General features: G+C 43.9%; 1 protein-coding gene across 1 annotated transcript in view; it reads right to left on the bottom strand.

Moving 5' to 3' along the window:
* CACNA1F (calcium voltage-gated channel subunit alpha1 F) overlaps positions 1 to 27,997 on the bottom strand; it is a 154,977-nt gene that overhangs the window by 85,182 nt on the left and 41,798 nt on the right. The window contains exons 10-15 of the mRNA XM_066580638.1: positions 27,678 to 27,781; positions 16,507 to 16,667; positions 6,620 to 6,701; positions 4,553 to 4,579; positions 3,094 to 3,254; positions 2,722 to 2,947 (exon numbers count right to left, since the gene is read on the bottom strand). Coding sequence (XP_066436735.1) covers positions 2,722 to 2,947; positions 3,094 to 3,254; positions 4,553 to 4,579; positions 6,620 to 6,701; positions 16,507 to 16,667; positions 27,678 to 27,781 — 761 coding nt within the window. The remainder of the gene's footprint in view (positions 1 to 2,721; positions 2,948 to 3,093; positions 3,255 to 4,552; positions 4,580 to 6,619; positions 6,702 to 16,506; positions 16,668 to 27,677; positions 27,782 to 27,997) is intronic.

Genomic DNA, 27,997 nt, shown 5'->3' with positions numbered 1-27,997 from the left:
TTGTCTGTCACGTGATGATGCTCGATATATGTTTTTGCAAGCTGTGAGAGAGGCAGGAGTCTGTTCTGAGTCTGCAGAGAGAGGAGTGCAAGGCAGCTGTCTGTGGGTACCTTCAACCCACAGACACAGAATGGAGGAGGCTGAGAGGATGGTCTAGTGAATGAGTTTGCCCTCTCACATCATTTGTCAAGAAGCTGCTGAAATTGTTTCTGCTCATGAAGTTTAGTAAAACGACCAGTCGCCCATCTGTTTCCAGAGGCTGTGTCTTAAACTGTGCCCGTGTGTGTGTGGATTACTCCGTCACCCAGGAATCCCCCCACGGAAGCTACACGGGAGAGGATTTACTCCGTCATCCAGGAATGCCCTGCTGTGGAAGAAACGGTGGCGTCATGAGACAAATTGGGACCCAAGGTAATCCATTATTTGGGTTCCCCTTCATTAACCTGCCCTCGGCCCTTGGACGTGTCACCGGTTACCCTCCGTGTGGGAGACGGTAAAACCATCGTGACAAGGCGCAAACTCTACCCTGCTGTCTCCTAGGCCGCGATCCGCTCCTCGGTCACAGCAAGACCATGACTCTCCTGGCTAATCTCGATCAGAATACCTCAGGCCCAGCTTCTCCTGACTGGAGCCCGGCTTGCTTAGATTCCACTCCAACATTACTGCTTCTCCTCTCACTCTCCAACGACGACTCTCCTCCTAACCACACTCCTATTCTGACTTTTTTTTAGTCTCACCTACAGATATGGGGTGATCTACCTAACCAATCCCAACGCTACTTAAGATGATAGACAAGACACAGAGAGTTAGGCCGGCTGTCCATGGGCGTTGCAAAGTCCCGCGGCAGATCTCTGCCACGGGAGCCGCCACTCGGGAGCAGGAGCCGCCGCCGATTCTTCGCCAGTCAGCCCTATCTGATAGATAGGCTGGCCACGGAGAATTGGGGCAATTCGCAGCATGCTGCGAATTGCCCGCCGCGAGCGGAGAATCGCAATGTTTCTCCACTCGTGGACAGGGGCCAGCGCTTTCCATAGCAATGCTATGGAAAGCGTCAGCCGGCATGATTCGCTGGTGGTTTACCGCCAGCGAATACACGTCTGTGGATAGGGGGCCTTAGGGTGCGTTCTGCACAGTCACTCAAGGTTAGGTTACACAGACATTGAACTAAGATTGACCCAGACAGAGTCAATAGACTTAACAACACACAGTCTACTACGTTTAACAGTAAAATCCCATACAAACATCACAGGAGGTAAATATTAAAGTGCTGGAGGGTCCCTACTCTGGAACATTACATATACTCACTCTCCACCTCAGGGTTATTTTGCTTATGGCAGATTAAAGCGACCCTCTGACTACCTGATGCATACTGTGCATTAGTATGCATCGGGGTCATAGAATCATAGAATGGTAGAGTTGGAAGGGACCTCCAGGGTCATCGGGTCCAACCCCCTGCTCAATACGGGATTCACTAAATCATCCCAGACAGATATTTGTCCAGCCTTTGCTTTAACACTTCCATTGAAGGAGAACTCACCACCTCCCGTGGTAACCTGTTCCACTCATTGATCACCCTCACTGTCAGAAAGTTTTTTCTAATATCTAATCTGTGTCTCCTCCCTTTCAGTTTCATTTATTGCTTCTAGTCTATCCTTGTGCAAATGTCACCTTTTGGTGACTCTGGGCCATATTGGATGAAGAGCTATCTTGGGCCACATATTAAATACATAAACACTAATTCAATGCGCTGAAAGTCCACACATGGATTATGCCCACTGATAGGGCTAAATCTGTGTACGGATGCATGACAAAAACCACAACCTAAAGCCACAGATTTTACGGCAGTTTTAGAGGCAGATTTCGCATATGTTAATATGGGCTTTTAGTCACTTAGTTTTTAGGTGAGCTAAAAGCCAAGTGACTTCGACAAGTGAGCGATTCTCGCTTACTTGCCCTGTCGGGCCCATGTTTACACAGGATGACAATCACCCATAATTGCTCTTTTGAGCGATTATTCGGGCAACTATGAGCCCATGTAAAAGTACCTTAAGTTGCATCTATCAAGGCTTATCTTCCCAAAAATAAAATAAATGAGCAATTACAACGATTATTTCCCTGACATGTGCTATCAGACAAGAGGCGGCAGACTCCCATACACTGTAGATGATGGGTCAGATGCACTGGAATGGGTGGGTTCAGCTGCTGTACTAATGTGTATGGTTATCTTAAGAATCATGGGGTTCCCCATGGTCAGACTTCTTGATCACAAATCAAACATTTATGTTATATCTACATGCTGGAAAAAATTATTTTAGGAAAAGACACCCTAGATATTACTCGAGGTATCCACCCTGCAGTGACCCTCACATGTTTGTATTTCCCTCCCTTCCTGAAGGTGCCTTGGTTCTACATAGGGGCGATAGTCATTCCGAGAATGGAGATGGAGCGGGCTGCAGAACTCTTCCTGCCTGAATGTCTCCATTCACTGCAATATTGAGCCCCTCCTGCTTACATGGGCCGACAGTCACTTGGTGTTTAGGTGAACAAAAACCAATGAACTCTGACAAATGAGCGATTTATCGCTCAGTGCCCTATTGACGGCCGCTTGTACATGGGATGACTAGATGACTATCGCATGAATTCGCTTTTTCCAGCTTTTAATTGCATTACAGTAGATATGGACACTCAGACTTGTGTGACAGCACACCTCGTCCTGCTGACCTTGTCACCTTGAAGATCCTCAGCAGCCGCACACAGCGAAGCACAGAGATTCCCAGTGGGGACATGATATGAAACTCAACAAGAACGGTCTCCAAGATGCCACCGCATACGACAAAGCAGTCAAACCGATTGAAGAAGGACACAAAATATGCTTGGAAACCCAGACTGTACAATTTCAGGAGCATTTCCAGAGTGAAGAGAGAAAGCAGCACCTTGTTAGCGTAGGCTGGAAAATATGAAGATCGATTTATTAGAAGAGTGGCCATAAAAGAAAGTGAAGCCCTCAAGTCAACATACCAAGTGGAAACATTCTCTACAACTTAATACTTTATGAAACAATGAAAACTGTACTGAGCGGTGTGAGCCTCCTACCTTGTATCTGAGTAAGCCATTCAGGCTGCCGGTAATGCTCAGACGCGATGGTCAGCGTGTTCAGAAAAACCAGGATCAGAACCATCCAATAAAAAGTGACAGATTTTACCGCCAGACGACATTTCCTTCGGAAAGCTCTATTCCATCGTCTTACCTTTCGACTGTTAGAGAAGACATATAGTCTATTAAAAGCTGATTGATATAATATAGACTGAATGGACACTTTATTAGAGACCCCTGTCTAGTAGCACGTTGGGCCTCTGTTGGCCGACAGAGCCACAATAATTCATGGTGGTGTAGAATCAACTAGGTGATGGAATCATTCTGCAGGAATACTGAACCCAGTGTGTGCCAAGAAAACATTCCTCACATCTTTCGTTACCCCACTTCCTCCAGCCTGAATTGTTGTCACCTGACAGGAAGTGGTCATCGATTCATGCTACTTGTGCCAAATTATGATGAGCACGGTGCACCAGAAATCTGAATTGATCTGAGCACTGCTCGGTGATACAATTTTTACCTTCTTTTGCCCACTTGAGTCTTGTACTTTAGTTTCTATTAGACAGCAATGGTGCCAGAACTAATCATATGCAGTTATAGCCCATCCGTGCTAAGGAATAATGAGTTGTGAGCTTGGGCATGTTAGTTGGAGCACCAGTGTTGTATTCAGTTGCAATTTGCTTGACTGTGCAGCTCCTATTCATCCTCCTTTGACTCCTTTTTGTCGATGAGTTGTTTATGTCCACGGAATCCCTTTTCACTGGATGTTTTTCTTTGATCACGCCATTTTCAGTATACTCTCCACACCGCTGTACGAGAAAACCCCACAAGGTTGGTAGTGAAATCCTGACCCCGGCTAGTCTAGCACCGATGACCAGGCCTCATTGAAAGTCTTGTCCCTTCATTTAATGGGGCAGTCCAGGATCACAGCTCTAATTTCCATACAGAGAAGCTCTAACCACGAAAGGGTAGTGGGTACTAATAAAGTGGCCATTCAGTGTATATATAGTAGATATTTAAAATTATAAGTTCTGAGTTCCATTCAAGTTCAAGTTCATTATAAGTTCTGAGTTCCATTCCAATATTTGGAGTCTACAGAATATGTATATATATATATATATATATATATATATATATATATATATATATATATATATATACAATAACTCAAGCTGCATCTATTACCCTTTATTTAGAACTTTGTGATGACTTTTAGTTATGTAACAATTGCAGTTAAATTGCAAGTTGGTGTGACCTCAATGTATCCCTATGGGGGGATAAAGTAGCATGAATCAAGAATTCTATCATGATTGGATTTCTTGTGCACATTGCAAGTCTCCTTTAAACTTTTTTCCCTCAAAGGAAAACATTGAACTTGCACAACAGTTGCTGCATCAAGACAGCAATGTGTGAACGAGGCCTGAAGGATAACTAGTGTAATCACACTTGCTTTACTTACCAGCATCCAGTCTGACCCAACTTGCTCCTGCGGAAGCAAAAGAAAGCAGGATGGAAACAAAAGATGAATTAGTTATAAATACAAATGAATATTTTTTATTTCCAGACATAAGATTCATTGTACCAAACATGTCTATAGGTACTGAAGACGGAACATGACGAATTAGAGACCCCCTAGCTCTTTAAGACTCGTTTTCTGCAAGTAAAGGCCTTGTACACAACCTGACTACAAATGTTCCCCAAACATTTGCTTGCTCAATCGTAGGATATTGTAAAAAGGACAACAATCAACAGTTGAATGAGCGAGCGACATTGTAAAAAGGACAACAGTCAACAGTTGAATGTGTGGCTTTTTAGCAGGTGTAGAAAAGCTTACTCATTAGCTGTACATCTCCCTGTGTGAACAGAGACATATACAGCCAACTCTATGAGGATGAACAATCATAGCCATGATCATTCGTCTCTATACCAGCTATGAAAACAAGAACCAACTGACATGCTTAGTTGATAGACGCTCATTACATTGGGCCAAGAGTTGGCCCTTGAAAAAGGACCCTAGCGGTGCCGATACACTTTAGATTAAAGCTTATGAAAATGGACGATGTCAACCAAAACGATAGTTGAAATTTAACAACAAGAATGTTAACCAGAAAGATTTTCATCTGCTGTCATGGAACATGTAAGGCCAGTTTGAACAACTGCAATGGCCAATATGGCTGCACCTGTGGAAGGACTATACACCAGCCAACTGACTGTTCAACAGTTGCTCAACCATCAACCTATTTCTATCTAATGTGTATGGCAACCTTAGGGCTGCTGCTTGCAATTCTTAAGCGCAATAAAATCAGTAGGAGTTTCTAATGTTAAAAACGCATTGCATCGCACAAAAATCGCACGTTCGTGCGTTGCGGTGCGATAAAACAAAGGCTCTATAGGGAAACATGGGCGATAAAAAAGAGCAAAACGCAGAAAGATAGGACATGCCGTGATTTTTTTTTTCACAGTATGAGTGAAAATATCGCAAATGTGAAGGAAACCATTGAAAGGCATGGGTTTCATAATTCAGGGTGTGCGCACACTTTTTAGCAGATTTGCTGTGGGTTTTCAGCAGCTGAAAAGTCTCCACTAAAATCCTCAGCAGATTTCACAGCTTCAACTGAAGAAGTAAAGTTTGCTGAGGATCCACAATACAATCTGCACCAAAATCTGCATCAAATGGTGTGGATTCCTGTAGCGGAAAACCTGCACTATATCCGCTATATATGTATGCATCTTTAGGGCTCATGTCCACGGGCGGGTCGGATTCCACATGTGGGAGCTGCAGCGGAATCCAACCCTGCCCACCGCCAAGGGCCCTGCTTTTCCCGTCTGGGTCTTGTTCTCCCTACTGTGGATGTCTGCGGAAGCGTCGATCGGTGTGCTGGAGCACATGCGCAGTAGAGATGTTTTTTTTTAAAGCTACTGCTTACTCGCAGAATCTGTGGTTTGTGCGGACGGGCCGTGGATCGGACGGCTTCCATTGCCTTCAATGGAAACCGTCCGTGCGGGAACCGCACTGAAATAGAGCATGCTGCGATTTGATTTCTGCAACCAAAAGTCCGCATATCAAATCTGCATGCTTTAATTCAGTTGCGGGCGCCCTGTTTTCCTATGGGCGGCTAGATTTGGGGATCATTCGCGCGGTGCACCCGCAATTCAAATCCACCCGTGAACATTGGGCCTTAGGGCTTACACAGACGAGCGCATGCGCTAATACGCTCACAGCTACAAAGCATATTAGCGCATGAACCAGTATTTTATTTTATTTTATTTTTTTAAATATTCAAATTCCGCATTATTGCCTACGACTTTGAAAAAAAACAGAAGGTAGGTTCTGGTAGAAAATCTATGTGTGAGAAAGCAAGGGAAAGTCGCGAGAATCCCGCTAGTGAAAACAAAACCGTTGAAATTAATGATTTTGTTTTGGCCCATTTTGTGGCCGTGATTCCTACGTCCACAAAACGGGACAAAATCACGGTTTTGTCTGAAGAAGCCCTTAATAGGTCAGTAACAACAGATCCCGACTTACAGGCACAGGGAGCAGCAGTTTGTATGTTCATCGTCTATATTCTCTGTATTGAGTGACGTGGTCTCACTTGCAGGAAGGCTGGCTGCTGAGAAATATACAGACAGTCACGATATACATTATATTCATAGGATTTATGCATCATTTATCGTCTACCTACCCAATATCCAGAACCCTTCATACATGTATTCATTGTGGAAAACCTCACCTATAAAACACTATTTCTTTATATCCACTTATTATACTAAATACATATTTTATTTTCTCTTATGTGGCACAGCGAGGGGATCATACATAAAAACGGACAGGTGTACGTATAAAACATCACAGTGACGTCAATGGACATGTGAATCAGATGTTGCACATGGCGTAATGTTTGTACATGGACGGAGCTTTTCACTGCGTTCTATCACTATCTTTTGCTTTTCTTTTCGTGGATACGAAATTCAGTTCTCTGTAAATATTCTGATGCACGGCCGCCTTTGAACACCATTTTCCATTCTTTACATACATAAGTAATCTGCATAAAAAGTTAAAAGGGTTCTCCAACCACGGGAGAGGTGATAAGAGTCTGATTGGTGGGGATCCGACCGCTGGAACCCCAATTGTTCACAAGAACAGGGGTCCAATGTCATATAAATGGACTAGGGGTCAAGCATATGTATCTCTATGGGGCCACCAGAGATAGTCAAGCACAGCGCTTGACTATCTATAGCAGTGCAGTAAAGATGAATGAAGTGGCAGTATGCATGTGTGACCGCTTCTCCATTCATATGGAGAGAATTAGGAACTGCATGGTTCTGATCAATGAGGGTCCCAATGGTTAGTTCCCAGTGTTCAGACACTTATGGATTGGTGATAAGTTATTATGGTGAGACAACCCCTTTAAGTACAGCATTTATCCTATACTGATCCTGTTACACCGGGTGTAATTTAAAGCTTGTAGTTCAGAGCTGCATTCACCATTCTGCAAACCTCAGGGTCCTTTCACCAGTACCAGAATTTGTAGCAGAATTTGCTGCTCTGAATATCCGCACAAAAAGCTGCACGTCTAAATGTGGATTTTCATATTAACCCATTTTCAATTTCACATCAAAATCTGCAAGTCAGGCCGCTTTCACATGGGCAACAAAATTGTTCATCCCGCAACAATCAAGCCCTCACAGAGCTCCGATGATGGAAAAATAAAAACGCTACAGTGAATGCTGTTAAAAAAATTTTTAAAACGTGCCAGAATTGCAGATTTTATTAATCTTGCCTCTAGAAAAAAATTGAATAAAAAGCAATCAAAATATTCTATGTTCCTAAAAATTAGAAAATATTTTCCCCATGTTTTTAGTATATTTCTATTCGTGATGTGTACTATGCGGGTTAAATAATGTACTAACTTTTTTTTCTGGATCGTTACAAACGCAGCAATATCACATATGTGATTTTTTTTTTTCTTCATATAGTAAAGGGGTAAAGGTGGGGGTTTTATTCTTTATTATTTAAATTAATTTATTCTAGGTGGCGCTGCAGAGGTATTGTTCCAGCTTTCCTATTTGCATATTTCCCAGAGAAGCATGGATCGCCTTAAAAGTCTCCTCGCACACCTTCAGGGTGCTCTCCTTAAGGTGAAGCGATACCCTTCCCAACTGACATTCCTATGTGAAGCACTGAGCAGGGAGTGCATAAACGCAACGATAAGTGCCCTGAGCCAACGGGGATTTTCAGTCCTGCCAAAACTGAACGCTGAACGAAAAGTGCACAATTCTTGTTCATCGTTCGTTGGCTCGTGTCCAAACCGAATGCTCATTTGGACGTTTTTTTAAAATAATCGTTACGTCCGTCGACAAACTTGTTGATTGTTTCCAATAGGAACTGGCAGAATGTGAATAGAGCTCTGAGCTATAATACAGGTGGTGAGTCAGGATCAGAGCAACATAAGTTTTACAATGTAGTTAAACAGTTCCATAACATGTTATATATATTATATCTATATGATGTAAAACTGTAAAAGGGTCTTCAAAGGTTAACATACAGTTTCCCGAGTATCAGAAACATTGGGTTAGACTTGGGAACATCTGATACTCTACAAAGTATATTGGTCTGGCAGAAGTCTGATAAAAGACTTCTTAGTTAGTAATAGCCCTGCCTTCGAGGCAGCCAGAAGGTGACCATGGCCGATCACCGTTCCTGATCGTCTTTCTGATGACTATGTGCAGAAGATGGCGGCTGGGACCGGCCCTGGAGCATGTTGGGCTTTTTTCCTTATTTTAGACCGCTTTCAGCCCAGTATATTTTAGCTCCATATTGTATTTGGTCCGTGTTTTGCGGACTGTAATACAGAGCTAATGTAAATCTCTGTATCTATTCTCATGGAAGTACACTCATTGTCAAAAAAAAGGAAGCACCTAGAAGAAGATGTCGGAATCAAATAAACCTGGATTAGTCGCTGAAGACAACCTGGTTCCACTTCATAGTAGTCCAATTTCGTCGTTCACGGCACCACTGCAAACGGAGCCGACGGTGGGTGTCAAAGGCCGTACATGTAATGGGTGCCATGAGTCGAAATGTCCTACAGACAAGCGTCTGGAAAGGTTTCCGACAGACAGAGGGGTCTGCAATGATGATGCCACCTGGCTCTAGATGGCGGACAACAAAACGGTTTGAGCTGCTTGTGCTTTTCGGCAAATCAGACGCTCCTCTCTACTGGTGGTTTGTCAAGGGCATCCCGAGTCCGGTTGCCTTGTGTGCCACCACACATCCACTGGTCCCAACATTTCCTAATAGTCTGGTCAGGTGGCGGCAATTCATTGATATGACCCTCCAGCTTCTCACATTGCAATAATGCGCCCCCTTTAAAACTCTGCTAATTAGGTGAAATGTCTTGGATTACGTCATAGGGGCGTCTAGTGGTCAACAAGCTCTACACAAGCGGAAGAAGAGGTCACTGCACACAAGTAACCTCTGAGAGCTTCTTATAGGCCAAGGGGGGAACCACTTTAGGGTCTCGGGTGGCAAGACCGTTCATCTAATCACACCACAATATATCTACCTGAGATGTTACTGTATCCTGAGTTTTGCAGCAAAATAACAACTTCTTCTAGGGGCTGGATTTTTTTTGACAAAGAGTATATTTTTCAAGGCCATTTTTTTAAATGCAGCATGACCTATTTTTTGGGATCTTGCCTCCGTATTGCAATTATTTTCTATTGAACAAATACGGATCAGTATTTGCCTAGTACATAAAATATACAAAGGCAAAGATCAAATACTGATGAAATGCTGATGGCACACGGTTGAAATGCCATCTGTAAAATGTCTGTATTATGGATCCGTATGTGTGTATGAACACAGATCTCTAAGACAATGTCCCACATCCTGAGATATCCCATATCTACAGGATATAATGATCATATCTCATTCTACCTAGTAAGTTGCATTACAATGTTCCCTTCAAGAGTGTCCTGCTTGCTGGAGGTCCGGAATAATTGGCTGAAATTCTAAAAATTAAATTCAATCAAAACCTTCTCTTTACTCAATGACAATCAAGAAACCCCCCCAACATGTGCTGGAAGTGTCCTCTGTTTGCGGTCAAGCACCCAACGCTCTGGTAAGCATGTCCAGCATCACTGCAGCAATTTCTTGCGTGATGCTCCTTTTCAGTTCCTGGATAGCTTGTGGCTGATTCCAGTAGACGTTCCCCTTCAGGATACCCCACCAGAAAAAGTCGTTGGGTTCATATCAGATGCCTGTGGTGCCCAAAGTCACCTAGAAATCATTTGATCTCCAAAAAATGCTTGGCTCTCAGGCATGGTCGTATGGGAGGTATGGCAGGTGACTCCATCCTATTAAAAGTAGCTGGTGCTAATCTCCTCATTGTCGAATTGATTTAATATAAATGGATGGAAAATCTCCACATAGACGGCACTGGTCACTGTCAAAAAAGATGGAGCCAATTATGTGTTGCTGTGATATTGCGTACCACAGGCCAATTTTTTTCAGGATAAAGTGGGGTCTTGGGAGGATTTTCGACTGTACACATCTGCATCTCTGAGAGTTTACGTATCCAGAAAAGTGAAACCATCTCTCGCCTATAAACCCCGTGACATCAAGAACATTTGGGGACAAATGTTTCAAACCAATGGCAGTACACAAGGCGATGGAGTTTATCAGGATCTTTCAATTGATGCACTGCAGTCACTTGGTATGATGATGACGAGCTCTCTGTGCAACTCTTTGGCATGTGCTCTTGGATGTTCCTATTTGCTGAACCGATTAAAGACTTTCTTGGAGAAGCCAACATACTGTCTTTAGCGTTTTCCACCATTTTCAGCCGGCCTCCACCATATATATCCATCAACATTCCTATTGTTTCCGTACTATTCTCTGAATACATGACTTTCTGACTTTAAAAGAGTTATACCTAGATTACAAGCTATCCCCTACCGACCTCACCGATTTTGAGAATGCTACTCTTGTGTTCCGCTCTGTCTGTCACTGCAGGAGTCATTTTTCGCCCCCGCAGTCACGTCGGAGTAAATGGAGTGCTGGCCGAACATGTGCGGTCGGAGCTCCATTCATTTGAATGGGGCGGATATAAATACCTGAGCACTTGTGGCTCGCCTATCTTCGCAGTCCCATTGAAAGTGAATGGAGCACTAGTGCGCTTGTGTGACTAGCACTCCATTCAGTCTTCTCACTGTGGGTGGGGAGTGCAGTTACCCCGCAGTGAGGAGGACAAGGAACACAAGACTTTTGAGTGGGTCTTAGTGGTGAGACCCCTACCGATCAGCAGGTTATCCCTTTAGCATGGCTGTTGGGGGAGCATTGTGTGCCAAGTGAGACAGCCAGGCTAGCCACCCAGACCAACTGTTCCATCTCCCTTGCTTCTGACTGCCGCTGTGTAGATGGCAGCAATTGGGTTGAGGAGTGCTCGGCGAACATGGTATGAGGGATTCCTCCATCTCATTGAGTAATGTATGTTTTGATGCAATTTAATTAAAATGCATTAATTAGTCTTGGAGTTGTATCCGATTTTTCTGGGCCTCCAAAGAGTGGGACGCCCTAAATATTATTTACAGAATGACTACTTATACTATATTACTAGATATAATCTATTCACCAACACCGTCACATCACAGCACAAATTAATGGAAGGACCACATGACACTGAGAAGCACATAGGACTGTGGGGGTTTACGCCGCAGTCCCGGAGGTACAATATGGGGGACAAGTCACATAGAAGCCACAAATCACTGAGTACACAAGCCAGAGAGTTACTGTGGGTTTCTGAGGAATGGTTAGGATGCATTAACCATTGAAGTCTCCCCTTCCTCCTGCCCGTCAAGTCGGCCAGAGTGACGCCTGTATGTAAGAGACAGACGGACATTGCACACGACATACAAATAAAATGGGCAGATTTATTAAAATGACTGAAAATGAAACGAACTTTGTTCCCCGAAGCAACCAATCACCGGGGGACTTTCAATTTTGTAAGCACTATAAAGAATGAAACCTGTGATTGGTTGCTACGGGCAACAAAGACAATTTTTCTTTTCGACAGTTTCATAAATCTCCCCCGTTGTTCACAAGAGATAGACAGTGATGTAGAACATGACATCGTATGTGATGGAGAGGAAACAAGGCGTGTGAAACAAAAGACAGACTAATGGCAGAAAGACTCCGGGCCTCCGGTGTAGACGTCTTGTAGAAGGAGAAGATTGTGGCCCTTGGGGAATCCTTGGAGAAAGAAAGCTTACGGTGATAAAAACGATGCAGACTTACTAAATATAGTGGCCTGAATTTAGCTCATTACTGTCACCCAGGCCTAAACGTAGACAGAAATATCTCAGTGAGAAGCGGTATTTTAATAATTTGGAGGAAAATAACGTTTTAAAGGGAATCTGTCATCAGAAAAGTTACTTGAGATCCGCCAACATAGTGTAATGGGGCAAGACATTGGCAGGACACCGTCTGTACACAGAAAAGGCATTTACCATTAACAGAAATTCTTACTTTGTTGTTTGGGCGTCCAATATATAAATGCGCCATCTTGAGTCAAAGTGGCAGAGCCATAATCCCTCCAAGTCAGCATGCCACAGCAGTACTCAGTCTTTACTCCTGCTCGCTGCCTCACCCTGTGTATGGATGTCAGCACTACAGCACTAGCAGCGCTGAAATTTGTGCCAGTGCAGTCAAGGTGTATACACCGTGCTTCACTATACACCTTGCTTCACTATACACCTTGCTTCACTATACACCGTGCTTCACTATACACGTGCTTCACTATACACCTTGCTTCACTATACACCGTGCTTCACTATACACCTTGCTTCACTATACACCTTGCTTCACTACACACCGTGCTTCACTATACACCTTGCTTCACTATACACCTTGCTTCACTACACACCGTGCTTCACTATACACCTTGCTTCACTATACACCGTGCTACACTATACACCGTGCTTCACTATACACCTTGCTTCACTATACACCGTGCTTCACTATACACCGTGCTTCACTATACACCGTGCTTCACTATACACCGTGCTTCACTATACTCTTTGCTTCACTATACACCGTGCTTCACTATACACCTTGCTTCACTATACACGGTGCTTCACTATACAGCTTGCTTCACTATACGCGGTGCTTCACTATACACATTGCTTCCCTATACACCGTGCTTCACTATACACCTTGCTTCCCTATACACTATGCTTCACTATACACCTTGTTTCACTATACACCGTGCTTCACTATACGCCGTGATTCACTATACAGCTTGCTTCACTATACACCGTGCTTCACTATACACCTTGCTTCACTATACACCATGCTTCACCATACACCTTGTTTCACTATACGCCGTGCTTCACTATATGCCGTGCTTCACTATACAGCTTGCTTCACTATACACAGTGCTTCACTATACACCTTGCTTCACTATACACCTTGCTTCACTATACACCGTGCTTCACTATACAGCTTGCTTCACTATACACAGTGCTTCACTATACACCTTGCTTCACTATACACCTTGCTTCACTATACACCTTGCTTCACTATACACCGTGCTTCACTATACAGCTTGCTTCACTATACACAGTGCTTCACTATACACCTTGCTTCACTATACACCTTGCTTCACTATACACCGTGCTTCACTATACACCTTGCTTCATTGCACAAGTACAGGGAAAACGCGGCTGGAGGTTTCAGTGCGACATGCTGACTTGGAGGTATACTGGCACCGCCTCTTTGACTCAGATAAGCACATAAGGCACATGTACATTGTGACAAGCATTTTTATCGTGAAATTCACTCCTTGCATTACACCAATAATGTCTTTCTTTTGTTTAGCTATAAAGGCCCAGTTTGCTGTAAAGACTCTTCTGACTTTAAAATTCCAGCGGTGTCAATGTGTCAAGTGGGCGGCCCCTGCCACTCGCAGCCAATCACGTCTGATGTCACCCATTGACAGTGAGCAGTAGGTCCACCCACTAGACATACCCACAGTGCCAGGAGAGGAATCTAGGGGCCCTTTTACATGGGCCAATAAATCGTTCAGTGTAAGAGCATGCCCTGACTGAATGAGAATTCATTCGCTTCTTGTTCGCTATTCAGTTTTTGCATGCAGAAAACTGAATAATGTATTGGCCCGTGTAGACAGGCTGCTTGCTTACTGTGAATTGAGGCAGGCAGGACGGAACAATCCCAAAGACGGATATGATTTGCGGAATCTGCCTGGAAGATCCTCAATTCAAGCCGCCCGTAGGGAAGCATGGGCGTCTGCACCTCAATTAACACATGCAGATTTGTCTTCCGGATTCTGCATGCCGAAAACAAAGAAGTTGAAGTCAATGTAAGCCATCTACTTTGCGGACGGGTCGCGGATTCCGACGGAAAGTAGAAGTTTAAAAAAAAAAAAATTAAAAAAAACCCTGTACTACACATGTGTTGTGGTGCACCGGCCGGCGCTTCTGCACACATCTGCAGTACAGAAAACAGTAGAGTCGGACAGGTACGCAGGGCCCTCGGCCGCAGGCAGATTCTGCTGCGGAATCCGAGCCACCCATGGACATGAGGCCTGATGCTTGTTCCTATGTAAAAACACAGGAACAATATCGCTGGGACAACCTGTCTGGCATTTGTGCACGACAGGTCGTCCCATAGGAAAGGGCCATTAAAAAAAGTCTATGTAGCAAAGTGGTACACAGAATAGCCTGCAGGGGGCTGTAAACAGGCCTTCTGTGTACTGGAAGGTGTGCTAATCAGCAGGGACACCTATGCGAGTGTGTCTGGAGGAGCTAAAATCTCCAGACACCTGCAGTCCCTAGCTGAGAGACAGGCTGAAAAGCTGAGGCAGAGCTGTTGCTGCCAGGCTCAGAGAGAGAGATGGAGCTACTCCTTGAGAGGGCGGCTAAGAGGAGGCTGAAGGCCTGACATCTGACACCCCGTTGGGTGCATGTAGTGGTGCTAGGTCATGGTGTAGTAGTTAGTGAGGAACTACTGTTGAGTTAGTGCCTTGATGGGCAAGTGTTTATTTATTACATAGCACTAAGGGTATGTGCTGCCAGTGGCTGCACTGGATCTCCTTGCTATCGCTGAAAAGTCAAGAAAAATAAAGTTATTTGGACTTTTATACGGACTGAGTGAGTCACCGTGTCGTCGCCAACCGCACCCCCCACGCAGACATTGCCACAAGTGGAACAGGTGTGAATATAGACAAAAGAAAGGCATTATTTGAGTCAGCAAGGCCAAGGCTGCAAAGCTATGTAGCTGACCCCCCTGAACATAACAGGTCTTCTCTAAGGAAGGAGTCTAGACTACTAATTCCCAACCGGGGTGCCGTGGCTCCCAGGGTGGTAATCACTCAGCTGACATTAAATTTTTCAGGCAGCACCCTCCACTGCTCTGACCCCTGTGTAGTGGCCAGCGTTCGTAATTGCAAGTGCAGCTCTCACTGAAATCAAGCAGAGCTCCCATTGACTTCCTGGAAAACCCCTTTAGGCTGGGTCCATACAGGGCGGACTTGCTGCAAAATTTCCGTGCGGACCCTCTGCACGAAAATGCCATTGTATTTACAGTAAAGGGGATGAAATTTTGAAATTCTCGTAAACAATCTGCAGAAAAAATCTGCACAAACCTCATAAAGAAACTAACATGCAGAATTTTATTCTGTAGCATGCCAATTTTATTGGTGTTTCCGCTGCGGAAATTACCTCTTCTCAATGAGACGGTGAATTTCAACAAAAATAAGCAATAAAACCCATGTCAAAAACCACACCAGATAGCATGGTTTGTAGGCAGACTCTCCGCTGCTGATTTGTTGCAGAATGTCCGCTGCGGACATTCAGCAGCAAATCAGCCCCATGTGAACCCAGACGTGGGGTAAATACTGTACTGTGAATTTTCCACAGTGGAAAACTCTGTTGCAAAAGTCACAGCATTTCCGCAAAAGACAGACGACCAATCGGTGTGGATTTTGACTTGAAATCATCTGCGCTTCCGCAGCTGACTCAGAAGATACCACGCTCCCTCTCACCTCCGAAGTCTTCACATTCTCGGTGCCTTCTTCACCAGGCACCTGTTGGCCTCCAGTGAGCACAGTGCCGTTGGCCAGGTGGAAGTAGCCAGTGGCGCTGAGTGCACTAGAGGTTGCCGGTTGTCTGGAGGTAAAAATCATAAGCCACAACGCAAGTCATGACCACACCCCCTTTTTGGTAGCGGTGCCCCGCAGTAAAAAATCTTCCCCAGGGGGGGCCCTAAAGCTGAAAAGGTTTGGAAACACTGGACTAGACAAAACTGACTTTATATTGTACCAAACAGAACTTTGTGTAGTTGGCCTTTATAAACCACTAAGGAGAAAACACCACAGGTTTCTACGTGACACTCACGGTTGTGTCTTTCGTCTCTCTCTTCCCTTTCTGGTTCAATATCTTCAGCTTGTGTGATCCAATCTAGATAGCCTTTTAGATCTTCCTCCATTTGCTGCTTCTCCCTCAGTTTCTGGAAGTCCCCCCTGGCCTTGGCTTTTTCTCTTTCTTTTGAGAACTCTCTGAGATAGAACAGAAATAAGTGAAGAAGTGAGAAGTGAAGAACAAATAGTGTGAGCGCAAACAAGTCCAGACACAAAACAGCATGGAATCTACTAATGCTTTATATTGAAATGGGGGCAGTGATCTGTCCACGGGGAGAGTGGAGCATCAGGCAGCTCCATTTGAAATAAGTGGGTGGTACATTTAATGTGTGGGGTCCTTGAAGAAGAGATACTGTATGTAAAAAAAAAAAACTTGCAAGCTGGGTACTCATTTTACCAACCTCAGAAGGATGGAAGGCTGAGTCAACCTTGAGCCGGCTACCTAAACAAGGTAGGGATTGAATTCGCAACCTTCAGGTCGTGAGCAAGGGCTTAGGACTAGAGATGAGCGAGCGTACTCGGTTCGGGTGTTTTTGCAGTCGAGCACCGCTTTTTCCGAGTAACTGACTACTCGGACGAAAAGATTCGGGGGGCGCCGCGTGGTGGAGCAGGGGGTAGCAGTGGGGAACAGGGGGGAGCTCTCTCTCCCCCCCTTCCAATCCCCTCTCCCTCCGTGTAAACAGGCAGCTGTTCACTTATGAACCACTGCCTGCATATGCCAGAATGTCTCCCAACCTACCCTGCCTCCATTCACTAGTGATAATCGTTCCTGTGTAAAAGCAGAATGATTATTGCTGGGATGACCTGTCAAGCGCAGGTGTCTCATGGGCCTTTTCTTGTAATATCTCAAATTTTTGGGATCAGTTTCTCCAAAATTGTTTTCTCCCTGCCCAGTTATCTAAAAGATTCTAGACAACTCATTACGGAATTACAGCCATTACCTCGGGAGGATGACTGGCTCTTTTTACAACGGATGTTATTAGTCTTTATTCTAACGTCAGACATGAACTCGGTCTGGCCGGCATCGAATGCTTTCTTGCCAAAGATCAACTGTTCCCAATGGATCTAAAAGTATTTCTTCTGTATTGTCTGTGAATAATTATATAATCATTTTTTAAAAAATATAATAATATCCTATTCCACCAGAATGTTGGGACTGCGATGGGGACGGACGTAGCTCCAGCCTCCGCAAATCTTTTTATGAAGGTTTTCAAATACATTTTTATTTGTCCAGCCCATTTACATGGGGGCAACATAATATTTTATAGGAGATACATTGATGACCTCTTTATGATATGGAAAGGATATAAAAATTCCCTTAAAGCCTATTAAGAGAATATTCATGCAAATGACTGGAACATTAGTTTTACTCTAGACCCCAATAAAGATCTGATCCATTTTTTGGATTTAAATGTATATCCTGAGAATACGGTTATTATGACATCTACATTTTCTTAAAATGCTGATACACATAGTTATCTTTCATTTGGCAGCCACCACTACCATAAATGCTTACAGAATATCCTGCATAGTCAATATTGTAGAAGTATAAAGAACTGTATGAAGGATGAGATCTTTGGGGCCCGGGCAGGAATTCTCACCAGTAGTTTTAAGAATAAGGGTTATCTAAACATTTAATTCAAGGTGCAGTAAACCAGGCTAAGCTGTTAAATCAAGACGAATGTCTTTAGGGGAGTAGTGAGAGTAAGAAAAGCGTCTCGGTGGACAGTTATGATTGTAATTAGTAATGAGCGAGCATACTCGCTAAGGGCAATTGCTCGAGCGACCTGCCTGCTTGAGCGAAAAAGGTGCGGCTGCCGGCGGCAGGCAAGGAGCTGCGGGGGAGAGCGGGGAGGAACGGAGGGGAGATCTCTCTCTCCCTCTCTCCCCCCCGCTCCCCCTGCTCACTGCCGCAACTCACCTGTTACCCGCGCCGGCACCCGAACCTTTTCTCTCGAGCGGGCAGGTACTCGCTAAGGGCAATGCTCGCTCGAGCAATTGCCCTTAGCGAGTATGCTCACTCATCACTAATTGTAATGTTATTACTTCATTTAACTCTGAAGTGAGAATAATTAGGAAGGTTTTGAATAAACATTGGTACTTGTTGAAACAAGATCCGCTATTTAGGCATAATAGCCCGTCAAGACCAAAATGTCTATTTAGAAAAGCACCATCTTTAAAAAATAGTTTCGCACCCAGTCTAACCCATAGACAGGTATAAAGAGGAATGGAATTGGGAGCTTTAAGTGCAACAGGTCCAAGTGTCTTACGATTGGTAACAATTTCTATCTCAGGCCAATGGGGGTTCTTTTGATATTGTTTACCATGTGGGCTGCACTTCTAGAAATGTTCTATCTTTATCTGAATGTAGGTGTGGTATCAGGTATGTTGGAAGAACTACACAAGAACTGAGGAATCGTCTTAGCGAACGCCGGTATAATGTCCGGAAGGGTTTCTGAGCGTATCATGACATTGCACCTTGTTTCATGAAAATGAGGAAAGACCTTTTTCTATCCTCCCTATAGATTTTATCCCAGAATTCAGCACAAATAGATTCCAGATATTATGGAAGAGGGAATCTCATTGGATCTATAAACTACAAACTGGGTTAAACAAGATGTCTGATATCGCTTTCTTTTAGATTTAGTGAAATATTTATTTCTTTACTTATATGGAATCCTGATAATGTCATTGTGAGGGGCACCATCTGGAGAAATATATATATATATTATGAACACTAAGGCTGGAATCTGTGTGATTCCGTCACAGATTCGGCTCAAAATACTGGAAGAAAAAGCACTGCATCCAAAAGCTGGGCAGAAAGCGAACGGACCCCACTATAGTCAATGGGGTACGTCCAGCGCTGTTCGGTTCCTTCTACAGATGGAATCATTTGGTCGCGGGGATTCTCCTTTTTTACTCCCCGAACTGAACAGGAAAGAGGACCGACGAGCGCAGGTGTGAAAACATCCTTATTTATTTCTATGAAGGAATTCTGAGAATGCCTGGTGATTAGAATAATACCTGCTGACATCATCCTTTTTTATGCATTTTTAGAATTTGTTACTTTTCTATTCTGTTTTTATATATATATCTTGATGGCTGGGTCTGGGTGATATCTCATAACAATTAACTTATACTTAGGGATTTCTATGTATATGAATTATACCGCTGGTCTGTTAGTCGGCAGCCGCCAGGAGAATTTTCTATACGACGACCAAGCTGTATGAGACTTCCTGTCACTTCATCTTTGTGTGTTCATACATGTGGTGCTTTATGTCTCCTTTTATATAGTGTATTTAACCCCTTCTTAACATGAACCTATTAGTCACTGTTAGCCCCAAATACATTCTTTGTAAAACAAAAAAAATCAATCCCCTAGAAAAAGTTGTCATTTTGCAGCAAAACTCGGCATGTAGTCACATCTCAGGCAGATATGTAAATTATTGTGTCGTGATTAGATGAACGGTCTTGCCACCTGAGGCCATAAAAGTGGTTCCCCCCTTGGCCTATAAAAGGCTCTCGGAGGCTCCTTGTATGTAGTGACCTCTTCTTCCACTTGTGTAGAGCTTGTTGACCGCTAAACGCCTCTACGATGCAGAGAAGAGATTTGACCCCATTATCGGAGTTTGAGAGGGTCCATTATTGGCATGCGAGAAACTAGATAGTCGTATCGACGAATTGCCGCCACCGAGGCCATTCTAACCAGACTGTTAGGAGATGTTGGGACCGGTGGATGCATGGGGAGGGGGGAGGGGGGCACGCATACAAGGCAACCGACCTCAGGATGCCCTCGATAGATCACCAATAGAGAGAATCGTCTGATCGTCCAACAAGCACGAGCAGCTCCAACTGTTTACTGTCTGCCATCCACAGATAGGTGGCACCATTGTTACACCCCTGTGTCTGGCGGAACTATTTCCAGATGTTTTGTGAATGACAAAATTGAACAGCTATGGAGTAGAATTGGGTTGTCTTCAGCGATAAATTTATGTGTAGTTTGGGCATTGACGATGGCCATGTTTTTGTCTAGAGGCCTAGGAGTGAACACCTCAATCCTGTCTTTGCTGTGGAGTGACACACTGCCCCCCCTGTTGGTGTGATGGTCTGGGGGGGCCATCATATACAACAGTCGGTCACCCCTACTGTGTTTCCCCGAAAATAAGACCCTATCTTATATACATTTTTGCCCCAAAAGAGGTACGCGGTCTTATTATTTGGGGGGGTGTCTTATACTCACCTAAGGCGCCATCCAGGTCCCTCCTGCTTTCCCCCAGCAGTTGCTCCGGCAGGCTTCTGTGTAGTCCCCAACGCAGACAGAACATCTCTTCCTGGTAACTGGGCTTGAATACCCCCGCCTCCAGCAAGCAATTGCTCTGATTGGTTCACGAACGCCGCTTTGGCCAATCAAAGCCAGTGCTTAATGAACTAATACTAACCCTTCAATGATGTCATTCAATGAATGGCTGTTATTGGTTCACCAGGCGCCGGCTCTGATTGGCTGAGACGGCGCAGCTGAACCAATCAGAGCCATCTGGGTACTCAAGACCCGTTACAAGCAAGAGATGCTCTGTCGGCGTTGAGGCCTGCACGGAAGCCTTCAGGTGTGCCGGAGGGTATCGGCAGGGACCAGGACGGTGCCTGCTAGGTGAGTATTGCTTTTTTTCATGTAGTGTAGCTAGGGCTTTTTTGGGGTAGGGCTTATATTTCAAGCCCCCACTTCTTCCCTGGAAATCAGCGTACGGCTTATTATAGGGGTAGGTCTTATTTTTGGGGAAATGAGGTACGAGGGACAATGACAGCTCTGAGATATGTTCAAGACATCCTTCAGCCACATGTGTTCCTTTCATGGCAGCTTTAAAGAGGCATTTCCCAGCAGGATAATGTCCGGCCGCACACACAAGGGGGTCACAGGAATGTCTCCACAACACTGTCACACTTCTCTGGCTGCCCAGACACCAGACTTATTGCCATAGAACATGTATGGGACACCAACTTCGACAGCCTAAGAGTTTGCATGATCTAGAGCAGTGTTTCCCAAACTCCAGTCCTCATGGACCCCCACAGGCCATGTTTTCTGGATTTCCTCAGTATTGCACAGGTGATGTAATTATGGTCAGTGTCTCAGATATTGACACAGGTGTTCTTTCTATAGGATATCCTGAAAACATGACCTGTGGGGGTCCATGAGGACTGGAGTTTGGGAATCACTGAGGTTCAGTTACAGCAAATGTGGACCCCATATGGAACCTGTGTGCCGCCATGCCCACCTGTATCACATCTTGAATTCAATATAAAGGAGGCCCAATTGGGTACTAGAGCCCCCTTCAAGAGTTTAGTTTCCGCAATAAGTTATCCTTTTGCTCTGATATTGTAATGTAGTGGCCCAGAGTTAGGGGCCCCCATAGCACTTTGTCAGCTACTTCCTGTGGTGTATATGTTTGTCTATGTGTATATGTGTGTATATGTACCTATGTTTTGTTTCTGTGTATTGGGCATATCTGGTTACTAAACAGTTAACGTCTGGTGTCTGTTTTGTATGTTTCGGCATGACTTGGCAGAATTTGTCCTGCCGCCTGTCCATCACTCCTGTCTAGCCCTGGGATTGGATAGATAAATTTCCTCTTAGCCCAGGATTGATCAGTGGGGATGATATAAGAGGCAGCGTGTAGGTGTAGAGCTGGGCTGGAGCCTTGAAGGGAAGTGGGAGAGTCTAGCCCTTAAGCCTGGAGGAGAGGAAGTCTTCTACAGTCGTCTGCAACCTTGCCCTGGGGGACAATTTCCAGGGAAGGTTGGTTTGCCAGCGGGAAGGAATTCAGCCACCGTAATTGTGAGTTTAACCTGTTCCCATTCAGTCAAGAGCCAGAGTGTTTACACGAGAGTCTGTGGTGCTCCCTCCATTTCTCCACCACAAACCTCCCAGTCCAGCCGCCAGATAACTTAGCCTAGCCACCTCATTTTGGTCTCCAGTAGAGAAGTAGGCAGTAAATGCCTAAAGTTACCATTTGTTGGACGTTTTTCCAAGTTGCAAGTAAACTGTGTGCCTTCGGTTTCACCAAAAGCGCTTGGAACTGGACTCTTTATTTTATCGTCACATAACACTAAAAGGCACTGGCGGTATATTGAACCTATACTAACTACCTACAGCCCCGGCAAGGGCCCTATTGCAATCCACATGCTGCATGAGCCAGCACTACCGGCAGAATAGCCACCGCCGTGACACAGTGGTGAAGAATTTGCGCAACCACTCGGGCTACCTTTCTGTCGACTTCAGCTCGCTGCAGTAATACCTTAGTTATATGAATGTTACAATTACACATAGAAAATGTCATTCGATTCTGACAACTTCTTCTAGACGCTTAATTTTTTTTTGGACGAGTGTATCTCTAGAAATCGAGTGCGTAAAATTTATATGCCATATGCAAAACAAGGCTAAAGAATCTGGTGGGTGTAGTCGGACCTGCCTGCTGTCTTCTCTGTAAACCAACCCCCTGCCTCTGATTGACTTTTATGACGTAACTTCATCAACCACAAGCAAGGTAAGAAGCCAATGTCTCAGAAGTCAGAGACTGACCAGCGCATGCACACTTTGCTATACTCATTAGTCTCCTCTGCGCATGTACTGGTCCCACTCGGACTTTCAGGTCATTGTCTTCTACCCTTTGAGAAACTAGCTGTTGGTTTGTATTTCCCCAAAAATGGCATTGAACAGCGTTGTCAACCATTCGTAAATTGATTGTCCTGCAAGTTGAAAAAATAGTTTTTTTTAAAAAGTTTTTTGAATCATTAATAAAATGTGATATTTTAATGATTTTTTTTTAAACTGGAGCCTATGTCGGTTATTGTGATTGTAATTACCATCATTTTACAGGTCATAGTAGATGTGGCTAATGTGGTAATATTAGTTTTGTCACCTGTAGACATACAGTGCAACGTGTTTGAAATGACCATCCAAAATTACATTGACAAGTGGTCTTCTATGGAGTTGGGGGGTGAGATGTATAAGAAAAAGAAAAACTGGACAGAGCACCAAATGGCGTGATAGAAGGAGGATCATGGAAACTATAGAGGTTCAATAGGAGAGTGTGAAAGTAGGTGCTGCTGGCCCACTAACACTGGTTAGCCATGGGCTATATAATGTAGGCATACATAGAGAACTGTGCTACCATTGGTGGCGAGAGGTGAATGTTTATGGCCGTCAGTGTATGAATCGTATGCTGATGGCCATAAACATTCACCACTGGTCACCAATGGAACTACTGACCAGGGTTGCCAACCTAATTTTTTCGTTTTGCTGGACAACTTATGCCAAAATTACAAACAGCCAACACCTTTTTTACGGACACAGTAGAAAACTGTAATAAATCATAAAGATTATAAGTGATTACCAAAAGTAATTCGACACCTGAGTAAAAATAAAAAGTAGTATTTATTTCCATATGTCCTAATGACATTGGATACTCTCTATGGCATACTTGACTATTAACATCGGATACATTTCAGCTGGTATTTCCCTCCATTCATCCTGCAAATGTCTGGTGAGTTCTCTCAAAGAAGATGGACGCTGTTCATATTTCCTGACCCAACATTCCAGTTTGTCCCAAAGATGTTCAGTAAGGTTCAGGTGGGGACTCTGTGCAGCCAGTCCAATCGTAGTATATCCCTATCCTCAAACCAACATAAAACAGTGTTGGATTTGTGACAAAGCCGTTGTCTTAATCGATGTATGGATGACCATTCACAGAGTATTTCCACACTGTCAGCAGCACATTGTCTAGAATGCCAGGGTACAACTCCATGTTCATGGTTTCTGCCACTACAACCAACAGACAGACCATGTCACATAAACTGTCCCCAGACCATAAAAGAACCTCTGCCCTACTTAACTGTTGGCACAACACACTCAGGCAAAAGGCGTTCTCCAAGCTCCTCCACACCCGGGTACATCCATCCGTTATTCTAGATAACATTTCTTTACTGCTCAACTGTCCAGTGGAGACACTTCTTGCACCACTGTAAATGAGCTGATGCATCTTCTTTGAGAGAACTCGCCAGATGTTTGTAGGATGAATGGAAGGAAATACCAATTGAAGTGCATCAGACGTTAGTAGAAAGTACGTCATGGAGAGTATCCAATGTCATTAGGGCCAAATTCTACTTTTGATTCTTGCTCAGGTATCCAATTACTTTTGCTAGTGTAGGGTATGTGAAAGCTTCTCCAGCTTCAAACAATCATTGATGCACCAATATTTTTTGGACAGTAGAAAAAAGTGCCATATGTTTACAGACTGTCTAGTTATCTACAGACAGTTGACAACCCTGCTACTGATCTACTTGCCTTAGGCCTCATGTCCACTCGAAAAATACAATCTGCGCAGAATTTGCAGTGGATTTCCGCAGTGGATTCCTCGCGGATTTGCTTTAAATGGTATATCTTTTGCATGCACACATTGCTATCAATGTGATAACAATGTTGCCGATCCACGCGGAATCCGCGGCAAAATGGAGCATGCCGCGTTTTTTCTCCCACTCGTGAAAAACGCAATTCTTTAAAAAAGCCATCCACGGGTGCAAAAATCAATTTAATGGACCGCGGATGGCCAATGATTCCCTATGGGCAAAATCTGCTGCCGATTCCGCAATTCCATTTAGCTAGTGGATATGAGGCCTTAGAATGCTACGGCACCTTCGGCTTTTAGCTTCTCACCTACTATAGGCTGCGCCAGAGCTCTAGTCTTTTCTACCACAGCTTTCTAGGGGAGGTTGAACTTCTCAAAGAAGCTTCTCCAAGCTTTTTACTGCGTATCACTTGTAAACATTATGATTTGTCATTCTTTTGCCTTTTTTAAAAATGTTGGCTGTCTGTGATTTTTGGATTAATTGGCCAATAAAAAAATGAAATATTCAAGTTCACATCTAACAGAATATTAAATGTGCAAAATAAAAGCACTAAACTACACAAAAGATATTGGAGCGATGATTCCCTCCATCAGTACTGCAGCCAATTCAGATATAAAGTCTTAACGACTCATAACGTTTGGCGCCAGATGTCTTACATATCCTAATAAGGAGTCTATCTTTTTGTACACAGTGCTGACACGCTAATAAAACGCTCCCATGTCTTCCAATCAGCTACTCCGTACTGTTGTATGACTCGGGTAATAAAATCCCCTTCGGGAACCACCAGCATGTGAGATCTTATGGGGTTCATACGACCCTTTTAGCACTTTTTATTCAATTTTTCTTGGATACGGGATTACCAAAAATTTTCCATTCTGGCACTGCATTTTTTTTCTCATGGCATTTACCATCCAGGATTAATAATGTGATATTTTAATAAAATGGACCTTTACATATGCAGTGATACCAATTTTTACTTTTTTTTGATGCAACAACTAGGAAAAGGGAGATTAAGCAAACTTTTAATATTTTTTGCTTTTTGAAATAATTTAAAACTCTTAATTTTAATTATTTTTACTCTTTTTTTTTTTAGAGTCCCCACAGGAGACTTGAGCTTGCGATTTTTTTTTTATCACTTATACTTGATTGCTGTATTACAGGCTGCCTTTTAAAGGTATGCCACGTGCACAGTTTAATAGGCAGACAGTCATAGCAGCCTTGGGGGCCTTCAGAAGATCCAAGGCTGCCATGACACCTGGCGGCAACCAGTCAATCTTATTGTGGCGAAGCCATTCGGGACATTTAAACGCTGCTGTCAGAACCAACACTGGCATTTAAAGGGTTAACAGTCACAATCTCCAATGGTAGATGTTGCAGGCATGTGTCAGCTATCAAAGACTGTATGTGTCAACTATCAGAGCCCGCTGCGTACTCGCCATATGCCGAGGATGTCCCTTTATGTCCTAACTGCACGGGATAAATGCAGTTAACACGTATACAGTCGTATGTGTGTCGTGAAGGGGTTAATGGCAGACAGGTTTTGCTACATATGAACAGGGCAGCTTTAATCATAGGGCAAATGGGGCACCTGCACCAGACCCCTGGCAGCATTTTTAACTATATCCACGTCTTAAGTATGCGGATACAGTTTAAAAGTATTGTAGGGCTTCAAAAATAATAAAACAACTAATCCTCACTACTTGAGTAGCCCCCCACTGCTTGAGTAGTCCCCCGATCCAGTCTACCAGTCTCGTATCACATGCGGGTCCAGTAGTCACGTGCTCGCCTAAGCATGTGACGGCTGCAGCCAATCACTGGTTGTAGTAACATCGAGGCCAGTGATTAGCCTCAGCGATCACATGTTTAAATGGGTACGTGCCCACTGGACCCATAAGGGGCGGGACAACAATGCAGAGGAGGTGGAGCGATGGTGGTTGGGGGCTTGTTTCAATAACCATGCACTGGGCCTGATAGGATATTCAAATGACCCTGCATATGAAAGTCTACTTATTAGCATATATTTAGATTACCCACTTCTTAATGCAGTTGTACATGATTTAAAAAAATCATGCATGATTTATTCTAGAAACAGCGCCACACCTTTCAACATCTTTGTGTCTGGTTTTGTAGCAATTGGGCTAAACTGCAATACCACACACAACCTGTGAATAGGTGTGGCGCTGTTTTTAGAAAAAGGAGACATGTTATTCTAATGACGTACAACCCCTTTATGTATTGACTCTCAGAACATAACTGTATTTTCAGAATTAAAATTACCATTCGATGAAGGACCAACTTGAAAGACATTTCTTGTTTTAATTAATTAAAGAGGTTGTCCGAGTTATGTAAAGGGCATTTTAACGAATCCCCCATGATGTAAAACAACAAAACAGACCATACTCACCTGCTCGTCTCCCCCCAATCCCTGCTGATTTTCTCTCTGAGCAATCTCTAATCAAACTGCTGTAGCCAATGACAGTACTCAGTATTCATCGCTGTGCACTGTCATTGGCTGCAGCAGCAGACTTACAGGATATCACAGGCTGACTGCAGGCTGTAAATAAACAACGCAGCGGAGCCCCAAAGCTGGCGGTTGGAGATGAGTGGGGAGCGTGGGAGGTATCAGCTGTTTTGTTATTTTACACAATGGGGATGACTTTTACATGACTCAGACAACCCCTTTAAGTCTTAATTACAAAAAGGTTATGCTTAAGGAAAAGTTCTTACCCATCAGTACTGCCCACTTACCCGCTCAACACGCCCAAAACAAGATTTAAGACGAAGAATGATCCGAAAATAACCAAGCTGACGAAGTATACCCAGGGAAGCTCATGCCCCATGGCATCCTGCATCTGTAGAATGGACACAATGAGATGAGTAAATTATCGGCGTATGTATGAGGGAGGATATGTTGACATGGCCAAATACGATGCAAATTTTTTTATATGGATTCTGCTTCTAAATCCGTAGCGGAAATCCCTGGCTAAGCCGCATATTTCTGGCACATATTCTTTTGTGGAACCGCACAGAGACTCAGGCCTGTCAATGGGCAAAATCCGCACACGGAT

This window comes from Eleutherodactylus coqui, chromosome 10 (genome assembly GCF_035609145.1).
Source record: "Eleutherodactylus coqui strain aEleCoq1 chromosome 10, aEleCoq1.hap1, whole genome shotgun sequence".
In the NCBI taxonomy this organism is placed as follows: domain Eukaryota; kingdom Metazoa; phylum Chordata; class Amphibia; order Anura; family Eleutherodactylidae; genus Eleutherodactylus; species Eleutherodactylus coqui.
The sequence above is the reverse complement of the archived record's forward strand: the minus strand, read 5'-3'. Positions and strand labels throughout refer to the sequence as shown.